General features: G+C 41.2%; 2 protein-coding genes across 2 annotated transcripts in view; one reads left to right on the forward strand and one right to left on the reverse strand.

Annotated features, from left to right (window-relative positions):
- Positions 1-4,169: 4,169 nt before the first annotated feature.
- LOC124552438 (serine/arginine repetitive matrix protein 1) lies at positions 4,170-14,812 on the reverse strand. Its single transcript, XM_047126711.1, has 5 exons — positions 14,575-14,812; positions 14,318-14,494; positions 11,965-12,073; positions 9,148-9,365; positions 4,170-6,410 (listed from the first exon to the last, which is right to left on the reverse strand). The coding sequence occupies exons 1-5, from the start codon at positions 14,716-14,718 to the stop codon at positions 4,974-4,976; spliced, it is 2,085 nt and encodes a 694-aa protein (XP_046982667.1). The 5' UTR covers positions 14,719-14,812; the 3' UTR covers positions 4,170-4,973.
- A 359-nt stretch (positions 14,813-15,171) lies between these two features.
- LOC124552601 (protein AAR2 homolog) overlaps positions 15,172-16,288 on the forward strand; it is a 108,008-nt gene continuing 106,891 nt past the window's right edge. The window contains exon 1 of the mRNA XM_047126927.1: positions 15,172-15,616. Coding sequence (XP_046982883.1) covers positions 15,429-15,616 — 188 coding nt within the window. The 5' untranslated portion in view covers positions 15,172-15,428. The remainder of the gene's footprint in view (positions 15,617-16,288) is intronic.

Below are 16,288 nucleotides of genomic sequence, written 5' to 3' on the forward strand. Positions count from 1 at the left end.
GAACTGTTTTGCGACTCGGAAAATTTTTCCCGCAATTCGAGTTGCCTTACAGGGGATATTTTTGTTAACTATTGGAAAGATGACTAACTGTTTTGCAACAGATCGGAAGGTAAGTAGGAAGGAAACGAGTTAAAGCTCCGAGTGTCTATCAATGCGTAAGTAAGGGGAACATCCATTACTGTCCAATTACGTGATACTGTGATATATCTAGAAGTGTGTGGAGCCACTACAAGTGGAATAACCACATAAAACTAATTGAAGGACACATTCATTGGAGAATGTAACGCATCAGAGGGGGTCCTCTTCTGACTCCCTTAAGAATATTGTTCCTCAAGTCTGGGTAGGATTGATACGAGATTGAGAAGATTGACAGAGAAGCAGTGTTTCATCACAGGTCTGTTTAGTGAGGAAGACTGCATCACAAAGAGCTGTAATGTCAATACTACAAGAAGAAGTGAGCAACATTTGCTTTGCAAAATAAGAGAGACTGGAGCTTGTCTAGAAGCTTAATGACAGTTGCTCCTCCCACGTGCCATTTGGAAATGGAATACAGAATGATAGCAGTACCACAAGTTCTCTCCACCGAGCACCACATATACGTAAATGTGTAAAGATAAAAGTCACCGTACAGAAGGAACGTCGAGTCACAGACAGCACAATAGAGAGACTGCTATACATCTGAGCTTTCTGACAGAATGCCTTGTTCTAAAACAGAAAACACACACGACCTCTGGTTACAGAGGCCAGACTGTGCACAACTGCGCCTGATGGGAGACTTAATCTGTGGACAGTTGGGTTAATGAATATGCCGGGGTGGCCAGAGACATTGGTCATGTGTGTGCGTTTTCTACTTTAGGAGGAGGCCTTTGGCAGAAGTTCACGTGTATAGGAGTCTGTGTGGTGCCTGCCTGCAACTCAATGACCCCTTTGTAATGGCGAGTAGCAATTTATCCCTCTTGTCTTTACTCCATCCTGATTTTTGTGTTTGCTTGTATAAAAGTAAAATTATACAAGTTACAGATTTAATTTTGGAAGTTGGTGACGCAATGTCGTGAAGTTAAGAGAAAGCAGATAATCCTGTTGTCATCGTATATGTTGTGACTAGTCACAGTATCAGTTATATTCGTCACTAGTATTACTAGTAGATAAAATAATTCGTCGTATCCTCAAACTGCGATACAATGGAATCTCAGATGTAATGGATACAGAGCATACCACACCAACTTGTGGTGGCAAAGTGTATGGAGGAGGAAAAAAGAAAAGACCACAAAGATTCTGCTACAAAATCTTGAATAACATGTAGAGATGGACCCATAATGTGCAGCAAAGAAAATTCAAATCTCTTGTCAATATAATGATCATTAGAGGTGACGCATTTTACTCAGTTTCAACAAGCCTTGTAAGGGGGGGGAGATCCTGTGGTAGCCTAGTTTGAGGGACTACCTTGGTACTCATCTGAACAGTTTATACAGGGTATTAGAAGTATTCCACATTTTTAGATGTGGTAGCATGGACCAAATCCATGAAAAAAATCTGCAGTGAAGTGCATACCTTAAGAGATGTGGGTACATGGTCATCTTCATCTTTGCTATTAAGAAGAGCTACAGAATGGTGTAAACAAATGAGAACACATTCTATTACTGTGAAACAGCAGAGATTATAATGTTACCTGCTTGCTGTTACATATGACCTGCATTTGTGAATCATTGCTATAATAAGACACTAAATTGGTGTCCAACATCTGACCTCCCAAAGACCTTCTAAAGTACACACACACACACACACACACACACACACACACACACACACACACACACGACCACCATCTCTGGCCACCCTAGCATATTTGATGTTGTTCTGTCCATCTGAGGCAGTCACACACTCAGTGAAAAACTAGTTTGCTCACAACTGTGCTGGCAGATACTAATGACACGTTCCTGTAATGTGTGTACATCATTAACATGGCTCGGGTACTGTGAGATGTTCTCGGGCATTTCTGAAATAATGGACTGGTGCTTCATCATGCACAAATTACATCTCCAGTTGTCTGAATGAAATTTCGTATACTGGGACAAGCGAGCTGTTTGATAGGAACTGGCAATACTGGATACAGGACCCATCAGCATGTACGGTAGAATGTAAGCTCCTAATAGCTTATCATCAATAATTCCTACCTGTACATCAACTGAGAATTGGCACAGACACCTTGCTGCTTCAACTGCAGGATGATTTGCATCAGCCCACACACCGCGTTTCTGAAAATTGACAATCCTATCTAGTGTAAAACCAGCTTTGTCAGTGAAACGTGTCTTGTTGTGGAAAGTTTATCTTCACCACATCTTTGCAACAGTGATTGACAGAACTGCATTCTAGCAATCTTGTGGGCAAAGGGCACACAATATGGCTACATTAATTGTTCACACAGGGTCACGTAGATTACAGGATGAAAAATCTTGATAGATGCTGAAATTCTATGTACCGTACTCTACTAGTTCCAGGGTCTAGAATAACACACTTTCATTATGCTGGTAAGAACAAACATAAAAGCTACAGTGTAAAAGCATTTCACAAACTGGTTCCATAAGGACTAATGTATGTGGTGCACTTACCCAGAACCGAGTACAATTTACAGGTGTTCATGCATGCTGTATCCATGGACAATAATAGAGGAATATATACTTGTGTGTGTACTGTATTCTGTACGTCATTCACAGTAGCAAACAGATGGCAATAGAAGGGACGTGTTTCGTAGTAACAAAGATGACAGAGTTCTCATAGCTCTTACAGGTATACATTGTAGAACCCACATTTAAAACTGTCAAGTAGACTCGTTTCCAGTGGTGGAGCGTGTGCCGTTACAGTGGCAGTTGTCAGACACACAGCTGAAGTTTCTGCTGCCGACAATCGAGTTGCCAGCACAGCCTCTGACTCTTCATGCTGTTGGACAGTTTTAATATTTCAGTGACATTTCTTCCACTATTTAGACACTGCCCATAAAAACTTAACCTCGTACACATCCGCAGCACGCGCCCCGTCCTCAAAGGAGTTCGTAACGTGCCGCACTTTGCAGAAGTCGGCCAGCAACTGACACTGCAGGTACTTTCCCATTTGGTTGCTGACTGCAGTTTATCTCCTGCCCACCTTTCATTCATTTATTAGTTGTCCGGGCTCGACATATCAATTTTCAGGTGTAGCCACTCACTGTAAACATTTACAACCGAAGAAATTCCACTGCAAATGTGGCCAGAATGTCAGATGTATCCGATCGGTGAGAGGTACCATAGCTCAGTGACAGTGCACGAGGCAGATGTCTGGAGTTCGATCCCCAGTGTGTCTGAGACTCCTTTTTCTAACTCTTATTGCTTTCTCACTTCTGCCAGTGGCCTGATCTAAAGCTGCTATGTGATAGAGTCTACCGTAACAAGCTGGCACGTGTCTATAAGACGCCACCAGACTTCCATACTGTGAATGAATTTTAGTACAAGTGGGAAGAGACTACTCATTATAAGTGAAATACTTATAAAATTGCATATTGTAGGAACAAACAATGGAAAATTCTGGATTAGTAGTCTTGTTGTGCCTGCCTGCAAATCAACCTATCATTTTCATTATATTGTCGGAACTGAAGACACACGAGTTCGGCAGTGAAATTAGGATAGCACCCGTGCACAATCAATCACCTGGTATGCTTTCACAGACAGTCATTTCCAATTGCAGGGCAAACCTCCCCCTCTCACCCCTGACTGGAACAACTTCACCATACCTTACAGTAGGACTTAATTACCTGGAAATGAGTACATTCCATCCACAACAATCCTTCCCAGCCCTACTGCATCCATATGGCAGTCTTGTCACAGGCTTCATCTGAAAGTAAGTTATGTCATACACCTGTCTGACTACATAAATCTTCTGCAAAGTTTTACGCGGGTACAACTACCAGTCAGTTGTAAACCCAAACAAATGGTCACCTGTGAACTGATGCCGAGAGGGAAGTTGACAACCCTGCGGTAGAGCACACTGATCAGGATGATACGCTCGGCTTCAGGGCAATACACTATATGTATTAGGTAATATCTAATGAGATACTTTTTGTATGTGTGTATATATTAAAAGTAATTTCCAATGTAATTATTAAGGACTTATTATTAAAGCCTCAAGAAATACTTTGATTATTTTAGCTACAGTGTATTTCCTCTCTCATTACAAATCAATCATTATTACAATTTATCCTTCAAATGACTCAAAAATTTGACCAGTCACATTACAATATCATTTTCTTATTGCATTTTAAAAGTCTAAGAAAATCTATATTCAGGTGAAATTGATAATTACCAACATATGTTCACTTGCGAACAAGAGACTTAACATTTTAAAACAAAAATATCAGACAATTTATTCTATGCAAAATAAAAATCAAAACAATTACAGCTGAGGCTTTACAATGATTCAGTGGCAAATAAGCTGCCACTGGCTGAGAAACAATTTTCTTATTTAAAAAAATCAGTATTGCACCACCAAGTGATAAAACATAGCACACTTAAACATCAGTAAATATTGTATAGGCTTTCTAAAAATATATCTACAGTACATATTTCGCATTAGCCATAGGTAGTGTTAAGTGCAGATAAAAAAGAATATCATTAAGATACTGAGGAAAAATTCACATTATTTATCCTCAGTCTGGGAAAGAAACCAAAGACAGTTGTACTGATATGCCAAATAAAAACAACTATTAATAAGTACTCTACAAAAACTAAGGAACAAACTGATTCCACGCTCGCAACACATACGAAAAGAATCGACGAATCGCACCGTAACTGTCGAATAATTCTCTTTTGTTCATTTTAGAAACTAACAAATGTGCATTACACTCCAGGTGTAGTCAAATACATGATACAGTGAAAAATCTCATTCTGACAATGTTGTTATGGCCTCTGGGTTCTCTCCCAATATAGGAGTCCTTTTTTCAACATCTACTTATTTAACTTCAAGCTCTTTCTTGCAGGTTTCGAAGCTTTTGGACTAGCACTGTCGTGCTTCTTCAAGGCGGTGCTATGGGACAGTGGTGAACGCTTCGGGCTGCTTGCAGCAGTCCAGTTTTGGCTCTTCCTGCCTATTGGAGTTTTCGAAGGTGTCTTTAGTCCTGTGCGTTTCTTGTCTTCCGAACCAAGTTGCTGCATTAATTTTGGTGAATGTTTTGGGCCACTTGTGGCAGTCCAGTTTTGGCTCTTCCTGCCTACTGGAGTTTTCAGTGGAGTCTTCAGTCCTGTACGTTTCTTGTCTTCTGAACCAAGTTTCTGCATTAAATTTGGTGAACGGTTTGGGCCGCTTGAGGCAGTCCAGTTTTGGCTCTTCCTGCCTATTGGAGTTTTCAGTGGAGTCTTCAGTCCTGTGCGTTTCTTGTCTTCCAAATTAGGTTTTGACAACGGTAAAGACTTCCGCCCAACTGGTGTTTTTAAGGGACTCCTGTCAACAGAGTTAAGTTTTTGTACTGGGCAGTGCACATTTGGTGTTGCTTTTGGAGAAATTCTCTTCCCATTACTTTTCAGTAAAACAGTTTTCTCAGGCCCTGATGCAACACTGCCGCGAACGTCCATCAACTTAGGTGTTTTTCTTTTCTCGATAGTGTGTGGATTATTTTTCATCTGCTTTGGGGTTTTTACTGCTTTAGGGGACACTTTTCTAACAGCACTATCTGCAACGGGAGTGGGCGTAACACCGTCCAAAATTTCTGGCGTCTCTGTGCTCCGTCTGTGTACCTTTGGTATTTCAGTATTTTCTGGGGATCCATCGATCTTATTCTCGGTGGAGAGTCTACTGTTTCTAATCTTTTTATTTGTGGAAGATTCGACCGACTTGGACAATCTCGGAGATGCGGCGTCAACTGCTTTCGGTGTGCCCAATTGTTTTGGTGATTCCTCAGATTGCACAGGTGACTGGCTCTCTCGGTTCTCCTTGCTGGCCAATTTATTCTGCTTGGACTTCCCCGGAGTAATAGTTACGTGAAACCCAGAGCTGATGTGCTTCGGAATAACACTGACTCTACCACTCTTTCTACTTTTGTGGTTAGATCTGGAACTTGCCTCTCCATTCTGTTTTTCTGGAGAACTGAGAGCTTCCTGAGTTGGTGATGTCAGTGGCTCACTCTTAACATGCTTGCCCCGCTTTACTTTGGGAGACTGCTCCAATGCCGGACTACTGCTCCGCCTCTTCAAGGTTTTCCTGATAACAAAAGATGGCACGTTGAATTCAATTTCGTCATCACTCTCATCCACTAGCAGCACTGGCTGGCTGTTCCTAGAGTCCTCTTCCACCTTCACACTTTCTTCGGATGCCTGTTTCTCTTGCTTTGTATTTTTTGCACCACCAATTTTTTTTCCTCTTGTAGACAGCTCTACTTGATCTTTTACCTGAAATCAGAAATGATATACATTTGATGGAAAAAAAGACAGTAATGACAAACTATGGAAGTAATTAACAACATATCCATAAAATGACTCTTCCGACCAGGTGTAATCGATGAAAGAGCAGATATTTCTATTGGTGACTGATGGCAGTTTACTGAACATTACATGAGCATTTCCTTTATTTGCAGGCTAATGATATTAGTAGCAGCAACAATGGAAGGAAAGACAGATTGCTACTTATGTAAAGGTGACATGTTAAGCTCCAGAGAGATACAATTAAAACACACTTACACATAAGCTTTAGGCCACACATTGTAAATGGTAAGCAGCTGTTAGCACCTCCATCTTTGGTGCAGCAAGTTGAAATGCTAGGGAAAAAAAAAAAAATCATCTCTCGTTTCCTTTCATTCCTTGTAATAAAGGCTAGTGTAAACGTTTACCAACTTTTTAATATCTGCAGTATCGTCCCATTCCTCCCTTTTAATTGGTAAATTATACATTTTTGGCAGTAAAATCTTCAAAATGTACTTTTTTTATATAAATTCCCACATTTTGGGCATTTGAAAGTGCTTTGGGCAAATGCCCATTTATAAATGTCCTCCCCACGGCTCGTATCACTACCTCTCGGGCCAGAATGCCACAACTGCACCTGTCTGCAACTTAATGTGTCATCTTTACACTAAGTACTAACCTGCCTTTTCCTTACTTTGTTGAGATTCCAAGTTTCCGTTGTTTTCTATTAGATGTGGTACATTTTTAGGTTAGTTAATAACTGCAAGTTCATGTGCCAAGAGCAAGCCAGTGATGCTTATTTTCTCTGGTGCAGTACCCAAACGAATGTAAACAATGCTTGAGAAAGCATTATTTAAGGCAATGTGCTGCTGGCTTGGAGGGGACACACACATTTCCAACTACAGCTGTGCACAGAGAAGTTACAACAGTGCCACAAATATGCCACTCGGATCTTGTTTTCCAGGGTAAAACATTCCATATCAGGGACAAATCAGACTTGGCAGCATTGCATGCACCACAAAGGGTGATTTTCAGACATGGAACACACAGGAAATGTGACAAATGGGAATACACACATTAAAAAAAAAAAAAGGTTGACAGAGAAGGCAAAATGGCACAGAACAAATGGCTGAGGAGAAATGCAAAGCTGTAAAATACACGTGACTATGGGAAAAAATGCCATCTATAAAAAAATTACAGAAAGCTTTGTATAAAAGAGAAACAGTTATGTGAATGTCAAGACCCAAATGGCAAGCCAGTACCAATCTCAGAAGGGAAGGCTGAAAGGAATATATAGTGGGGCTATACTAAGGAAAGAAACTTGCTGTTGGTATTATGGCAAAAGAAGAGGAAATGGGGATGTGACACTACAAGATGCGAGTACACAGGAGACACCCGGAGCAGATGGCATTCCTACACAATTCGACAGGTCCCCTGGAGAGCCAGTTGTAACAAAATTACTCCACCCGATATGCGAGACAGGAGAAATACCCTCGGACCTCGAGAAGAGTGACTTAATTCAAATTCCGCAGAAGCAGGTGCTGTCGTGAGAATATTACCAAACCTTCGGTTTTAAAATTCACGGTTGCAAAATAATGACAAATTTTTCACATAATGAATGACTGGTAGAAGCCAACCTGGGGGATGTTCAATTTTGACTGGAATAAAATTTCTGAAACTGTGGTCATCAGAACTAAAATACAGGATGTGAAAGTTATCTTCAACCTGTGCAGAAATGGAGAGGTAGTTCACAGAAGGGAATGAGACTGTGTCACAGCCTACCCTCTATGTCGTCCAATCTGTACCTGTGCAAGCACTAAAGGAAACTGAGGAGAAATCTGTAAAGGCCACCACAGTTCGAGGAGGTGTAATAAGAACGTGAAGGTTTGCTGACGACATTCGGCCAGAGACAGCAAAAAGAGTGGATCAGACGAACACAAACAAAAGTGAAATGTGGGTAGTGGAACGAAGCCTAATTTAATCGGGTTTTAGAGTAGGAAATGCGACACCAAAAAAGCCGTGGCGTTTCGGTGGCGCGCCAGCGTATTTGCGAGTACCTCGCCTTCGTGCTCTCATCTTTGCTCGTGGCGTGTACCGAGTCTCGGCTGCCTTATTTCTGCCGGAGGAGTTAACTGGAGGCTCTCGCCGGGACGTGACAGTCAGCGTTCGATATTACCCGAGACCAGAGTGTGCTCACAGTGGAGCGGGAACCGACCACGTGTACAGGACAGCTCGGTGGAGAGCACTTCCTGTCGCCTGTGAAGAGGCTTGTTGCTCCCAGTTCCAGACACGGCTGCCTACGGTCATCCGCTGCCTTACTGCCGCCTGCTGTACCCGAAGTGAGCCGTATCGGACGCCTGGCGAAAAGTTAAGTGAGATTGTACTTACGGCATATGCGTGAAGGTGTTGACGGTTGCTACCTCAACAGACATTACGGGTAGTTCGAGTAACTAGTAAAGAGGTACCGGTCCGAATGGAGAGAAAAGTAATTTGGGGCACAACTCTGCCAAAGCAAAGGATCGTCGAGAGGAGATAAACTGTGCCATCGAGGAAATTTCAGTTTGGTAATGGAGGAAATGTGGGGGAGTAAACACTGCACAGGGATATTGAGGCTCGAATACGGTAAGTAAGTTGTCTCAGAGGAAAGACTAGTAATAACAATGGCCACAATTGCACAACAGCACATCAGACCGAGTGCTGTACCTGGAGCATATAATCCACACTGTACCTCAAGAGTATGATCCACTCCAGCATCCCTCAGGCGATTCAGAGTCTTTGCCAGCCGCCTCCGCCTCCTCCCCTGCTGTGCCAGTTCCTTCGCAGGATCCAGAATCGCATTTTTTCTTTTTATTTCTATTCGTCGATTTCTTGCGAGTGGACAATTTTGAGGCCCACAAGATTGTTGGTTCCAAAATGCTGCAGGATACTGCTTGTCCATATAACTTGCTGTAAAGTAACATATTTCAGTTATCAGAACATTTTCTTTAATTTTTAAGATGACGTGGAAAACAGTAAGGATTAGACAAGTAGGATTAAAGTTAACTAGACTCTAGAGCCGAGCAGAAGTGCAGAGTCAGATGTCTCGTACAATCCTCTAGTAAGAAATACATGGTACAAAAGTAAGTTAATTGCTCAAAATGATTTGCTCTCGATTTCAAGATGCAAGGGCTCGAATACTCCATCTCCTTTCCTTCCACTTTGTTTAGGCTTTGAGTTTGCTGCAAAAAATGACATCACTGCATGCCAAATAGGGGTGTTAATATTTACTAAGCATTCTGACTACCTGCACATAACCTTCGACACTTCCGTTCGCATCAGACACTACGAAAATTCGAGTCCGTGCGCGCGCACCGTAAGATTCTCGTCTGACCGAGCAGTATCACTTACAAACCTCGTGTTTCAAATTTACACCCTACACTGTATGTGATATCTTTACAATACTGACAGATTCAACCAAATGCACAAATCTGAACAGAAAAGGAATAATACGGATTTGCGTGGATATAAATTTTAGTAGCTTCCGAGGAAAAGGTTTTTCCATACTCTGTCCTGCACACAAAATAGCACTTTTCTGGTAAACCAATCCGTGTTCTGTTACTTCAGCTAACTATCGACATTCACACATTTCAAACTCAGTGAAGCTTGTAGTAACACTGTATTTTCTCTTACTATTTCTAGTGTTAACTTTGATATGCTCATAAGTTATCTCTTGGGCATCAGTGATAAACATTCATCCAATTTGGCTTTAAGGGTCATAACACACAAAAATACAGCATTTCTACCTTCTTGCTATAAAACTATAACATCCCTTAATCCCAAAATGACCTCTGGATATAGTCTATGGCAACAGAAAAAGCTAAATATGGATCACATATTGTACAAAAGTTGACACTAAGTGAGGTGGCAGACTATAACAATCGTAAATGGGAAATGCCTTTACGGGACTGACGGATAAATACACAGAGACCCCTGCAGGATAAGACCCTGACAGTTGACAGATGCTGGCAGTCCAGAACGGTACGGAGTTTGGACCACACCTGCAATGAGGAGGTATCAGACCCCAGGGAGGAAACAGTGCCTCCAGCATTCCTTTTTACTCTACTTAACAAAGCAGCAAATCGTAGCAAGGACAAGCTTAAAATCAATACGATTGGTCTGCGAAGGGTGTCAAATCGTTGCAGCGCCTGTCAGCAGTCCCGGATAGTGACTGCTATGTCCTCTGTCCACCACGAGGGGCACCTGTAGATGGGGGATAAGCAGAGGCACGAGGAATAGTGTCTGAGGCTTTTGCGTGACCACATTAGTGCTATCTGAGAGAGAGGTGTTGAAGAGCTCAGCAGACATATCCAAAGGCCAACTGGTTCTGCAGAATGTCAGACGTGGGGGCCCGTCTGCCTCGCAGGCAGGGACACTGTAGTCACCAGAAAGTGGTCACTGTCACAATGACAATTTAGTGAAGCCACGAGAGCATGGGAAGAGTGAGAGAGAGAGAGAGAGAGAGAGAGAGAGAGAGAGAGAGAGAGAGAGAGAGAGAGAGAGAGAGATTGATAGCAGAAAAGGTGCCACGAGTGGCACTGAAGTTGGTAGGGGAACTGTTATCGAGGGAGACACAAATCAAAGTCTGTAGTAAGTCGGTCTATTAGGAGACCCCTACCCATCGAAGTGGCACTCCCATACAGAGTGACAGAGTGTGGTGTGCATTAAAGTTTCCGAGGAGGAGGTGCGGGAGTTGCTGGATTGAGGTAGGCAGTTCGACATAAGGAAGTGGCCTACCTGGAGGGAGGCAGACATTGCAAATGGTGATTGCTGGGGTCATTCGCACTCACACACCACTATTGCTTCCGAGCTGGTACGAAGGGGGATCCAGTCACCAGGGATATCAATGCAAACCAGATTGCTATCTAGGGGCCAGCACTGTTCCGTCAGAACAGAATCACAAATTGTTGGAGAGAGGTCATCACGGAAGTGCATTTCTTAAAGAGCAAGACAGAGTAAGAGGAATGAAGTTGCCGTGTTTCCAGTAGGTGACCGTACGGGAGGGAGGTGGGGGAGGGTGGGGACGGTCGGGTAGAGGATGTGGGAACAGTGCGTTAGCAAAGGGTCATTCTGGCAAACAGACGGTTGATGATCTGCAGATAAAACGCTGTGCAGTGATTGCAGAACAGCTGGTATATGACATTGCTGCTTTCACAGATGTGATGAGATAGGATCAGCCCGTAATGGACTGGTGCAAGCACCCACACGGTATTCTTATTCAGCAAGCTTATTGGTTACACATTCGGCAACACTGATATTTTCACATGTTGGTGCGTTGTAACCAGAAAGCCTGTTATATTATTCACACTGTTCGAGAGGAAAAGGCAGTTGTAATTTTTCACGGCTCCAATATAGTACGTAAAGTGTAATTGTATACCAATGCAACAGTTGGCGGTTATGTGAGCCACATATATTGCGCAATACAGCAGCAGTGGATGTAATTTAACATAACCCAGACATTATGTAATAACAAAGCCAAATTCTGACAACACAATTATTTAATACAAACCTTTGAGAAGTCTGTTGTATAACAAGTAATTGTTCATGGTCTCAGCAACAACCTTGGCTACTTCAGCGTACTGAAATTCGATGAATGCATATCCTCTACTTCTGCCAGTCTGTTAAGAGAAATAGAAGAAATTAATACAACAATAGGAAATCACAAATGGGAGATTATGACAAAAATAGGAGACCATCTCTTAACATTATGAGGTAGCCTGGGCTTAAACACAAAACCTAGGATAACTGATGTTTAGTTTTCTAACTTGTATCCTTGAAGTGTGAGCCTGTTTTATCCAACACTTAATTTGGTCTGTCTTCAGCACTATTTTAAAAGCTAAGGGGGAAGTTCTGAAAATAGTACAACATTTTTACATCCTCTGAAGCAGGCAGCATATAAAATGGACCTACTCTCTCTGCTTGCCTCCCCCATATCTGCCTCTTCTCATCCATGCAACTGGTAGGTCTATCTCATTCTGTGGTCTGACTATACTGCCTCTCCTTACTAACATTTCTCAAAATCTCTCCCTCCTCCCTTAAGAAGAATGTCATAGCTCGGGAAGAAAAGCTTTCTTCCACTTTAACATGTACACCGACAGCAGTTTTCTTAATTGTAGTTCCTCGACCCATCATTCTGACAGAATTTCAGCACACAGGTGGAACTAATCAAATGAATCAAAATGCAAATAAGCACGGGATAAATATCCATAACAGGAAATGGTGCTGGCCTCTTTTCAGTTGGTTATTGGATATAACTGCACAATGCCTGGATACTCTACTAAAATGGAAATACAGTGTCTCACATAAATTTTCAAAGAGAAGATGTGCAGGCGTACGTGAGGAGGAAGGACGTGGTGAACAACGCCTGTACTATAGCAAATTAGCTCTACACTGGTGAAATGAACCATCTGATTGTGAAAATACAGCAGCCCGAAAGAAAGTGTGCTGGAGTAATCTGTATGACATTAACATGCACCTGGTGCAAGAAATGGAATGTGGGACAGTTTGTCAAATGTTGTGCTGTTTATCGCACCAAATAGTTTCTTATTTGAGCTCATGTTTAATTCATTTCATTTAGTACAAAAACTTTTAATTTTTTCCATTAGAAATTATATTTTGCTCACGACAGTACCTAGCGTTACATACATGGTACGTTAAGTCACCCAGCGGCATTCATGTAAGTTATTTGAAGAAGGTAAAAGTAATAAATGTAAAACAATTAACAAATAACTTAATTTGGTCCAAAATTAAGTTAACTGTAATGAAGAACATATCAGCAGATAACTTATCTGCTGCGTTCAAATATAGGTATATGCTGCATAATGCTTGCTGTACGTGAACCATTTTTCCATATATGATGGAATCTGCTCACAATAAGAGCTGCAGGCATAAGCTCACTGATAATGTTGCCATTCAGCACCCAGAAAGTCGAACACCATACGATGAAACAACGACACAAACATCATGTGATCTATCCTAGAATATGGCCCAAGTGTGTGGGACCCATACAAAACAAGACTAACAGGGGATATACAATGTATACAAAGGGCAGCATGAATGATCACAGGTTTGTTTGATCTGTAGGAGAGTGCCACAGAGATACTGAAGGAACTGAACTGGAAGACTCTTGAAGAGAGATGTAAACCATCCCAAGAAAGCCTACGAACAAAGGTTCAAGAACTGGCTTAAAATGATGACTCTAGGAATATACTACAATCCCCTAATTATCATTCACATAGGGATCATTAGAATAATTACGGCATGCACAGAGGCATTCAAACACTCATTCTTCCCACACTCCATACATGAATGCAACAAGAAGAAACCCTAACTGGTAAAATAGGATGTGTCCTCTGCCGAGTATAGTTGTAGAGGATTTGTTTTCGGTTTTCTAGAAGAGCTGATTTCATTTTGAACTAAATATTTCGACAACTGACAGTCGTCTTCATGTGCTCCTAAGATATAAACACACAGACAAGAAGTACTTGGAAGACCTGTATAAGATTAGGTCAGTGACACTGAAAGGCACACCACATAAAAAATAAAACATATCATCTCCCTCATGTCTTATAGCAAATAGCACTCTGTGCATGTAAAAAAAAAAAAAAAAAAAAAAAAAAAAAAAAAAAAAAAAAAAAAAAAAAAAAAAAAAAAAAAAGTTTACTTACAGATTAACACCCGTGTTTTCTCTATGGGCGTACTTGGGCCCACAAAAGACAGTATCTTTTCCATTTGCCCTCTAGCAATGACATCGTGGAAATAATAACCACTTCACAAAGAAGAAATATTACTTTTTGTTGCACGTCATGCCCAGAAGATACCTGCATCAAGGAAAGAAAAAAGATCCTCGTATATAAACTTACCTTTCTACTACGTGCTAACTTTACTCTGGTAACACGTCCAAACTGACTAAAATATTGGCGCATTTCATCTTCATAAAAGCCATCTGGTATGTGGCTGAGGTACACAACACCCCTCCCAGAGGTTGCATTTCCAGATTCTTTCTGTGTGTTTGTTTTGTCGGTCTGGGATGTAGTCGGCTAAAACATTAATATAAAAATGAACTAGGGGTAAGCAGTTAGACTAAAAAAATTGTTGCACAACCAGTAATCACGCTTACCTGCAGTCGTATAAAAGCCCCGGCATTTTTCTTCTTTATATTCCTCACAGCTTTCACAACTGGTGACTGTGATTCGGCTTCGGGCAAAACTGCAATGGAGGTGCCAACGTCTACTAACTTAATAGTATTTCCAGGGACAATCATATTGCTACTAACTAACGTTTCTCTCAGGAAACAAAAGCACAAAACTTCCTATACGTCTACCTACGCGACGCTACCAAAGATACGAATACTTAGATTTCAAATTACGGCCAAAGATTTTTATTAGTTGGGGGTCAAATTGAAAGCAAGGACATCAGTACTATGATGAAAAGATATCAAAATTATATTGTGGTTGGGTTTGTATATTGCTGTATTTAATTTAAAAACTGTGAAATAAGAATCAAAAGAACATTAAAAACGCTTGGGCACATGTGCAGATTCAGATCTTTTTAAATAATCTTGATATCCTGTTTCTCATAAAAGGGGAAGTATGACAAAACTAATATTCTGTCTCAGTAGATAAGTAATTTTTGTAAGAATAAAGGTAGGGTCCACAGTCTAATATAAGTCTGACTATTGAGATACAAGGTCTTTGGGAGATTCTGACATGGACGTATACCTCCATGGATACTGACGATGCTCAACTCTATTGAATTCAGCTACAAAGATACAGCACAGTGCAGCATTGGGGGAAATCTATAATCTCTGGAGTGTTTATAATCAGTGCTGGGAAGCGGAAAGTATTGTTTACTTTAATGTTTTGAAGTCGCAAGAAGAAGACAGTAGTACAGAATTACATTATAATATGAAACTGGTTAGAGCAATTGGAGATAGGGCCTTATGAAACCATACATGTGTATAATTTGAGCAAAATGGCAGATCAACCATTAGACATCGACCAGGATCTAGCAAAACGGCTGCTAGTGGAAGGAGCAATTATTATAATTCGTGATCTTCCTCCAGGGACCGAATTCGGTATCGATTTAAAATCATGGAATACTGGAAATAAATTTTTGGGTGTGAAGATGATTCCTCCTGGAGTACATTACGTTCATTACAGGTAAGTGTAGATGAAATTCACGTTGGAACCAGTTCCCGAAGATTGGTCGCATATTTCCAATAATGCATCATATTGTGTGGAATTAAGAATTGTTACAAATATTAGCTAATTTACACAGGCAAGGTAACTTATAGTAAGTTAGCATTAATGTAAGTCACGTACTGCTTTCAGTTTCTGCCCATGTAACTTGAGTAACTACCGTTTGATGATTGAGGGGATGTATGCAAACACTTGAATGAAGATTACTTTCTTTAACTCATATTAAAGAAAAAGTAACTTATCCTACATATTACCGTCTCTAGTTTCACCATAATAATGCAAAGAAATAAGTACTATGCAGTGGCAGTCACTATTATTCTAAGGGACCGATGACCATAGCAGTCTGGTCCCTTTAATCCCCCAAACCAACCAACCACTATTATTCTACGATTAATGTGCGATAGTGGACGCACCCCCCCTTCCCCCCCCCCTTCCCCCCCCCCCCCTGCCACCTCTCCTCTCGAGATCATTGCTGCCGAAACTGACTGATCTGTAGCGAATTTTTGAACCATGAAGTACCATATGACTTATTAGGTACCTCATAAATATTCCATGTACGAAATGAAGTAATGTCCCTCTCAACAAATGACTCAAGGCCAGGCCTTTTAGCATCACCGGTACGAACAAGCGCAA

This window comes from Schistocerca americana, chromosome 10, assembly GCF_021461395.2.
Source record: "Schistocerca americana isolate TAMUIC-IGC-003095 chromosome 10, iqSchAmer2.1, whole genome shotgun sequence".
NCBI classification, from domain to species: domain Eukaryota; kingdom Metazoa; phylum Arthropoda; class Insecta; order Orthoptera; family Acrididae; genus Schistocerca; species Schistocerca americana.

Excerpts from the sequence above, each read along its gene's own strand:
- LOC124552438 (XM_047126711.1), bottom strand. The coding sequence starts at position 14,718 with ATGATTGTCCCTGGAAATACTATTAAGTTAGTAGACGTTGGCACCTCC. Across the intron at positions 14,495-14,574 it reads GGGCTTTTATACGACTGCAG|CCGACTACATCCCAGACCGA; the intron begins GTAAGCGTGATT and ends TTAATGTTTTAG. Across the intron at positions 6,411-9,147 it reads GAGTGGATCATACTCTTGAG|GTAAAAGATCAAGTAGAGCT; the intron begins GTACAGTGTGGA and ends TTCTGATTTCAG.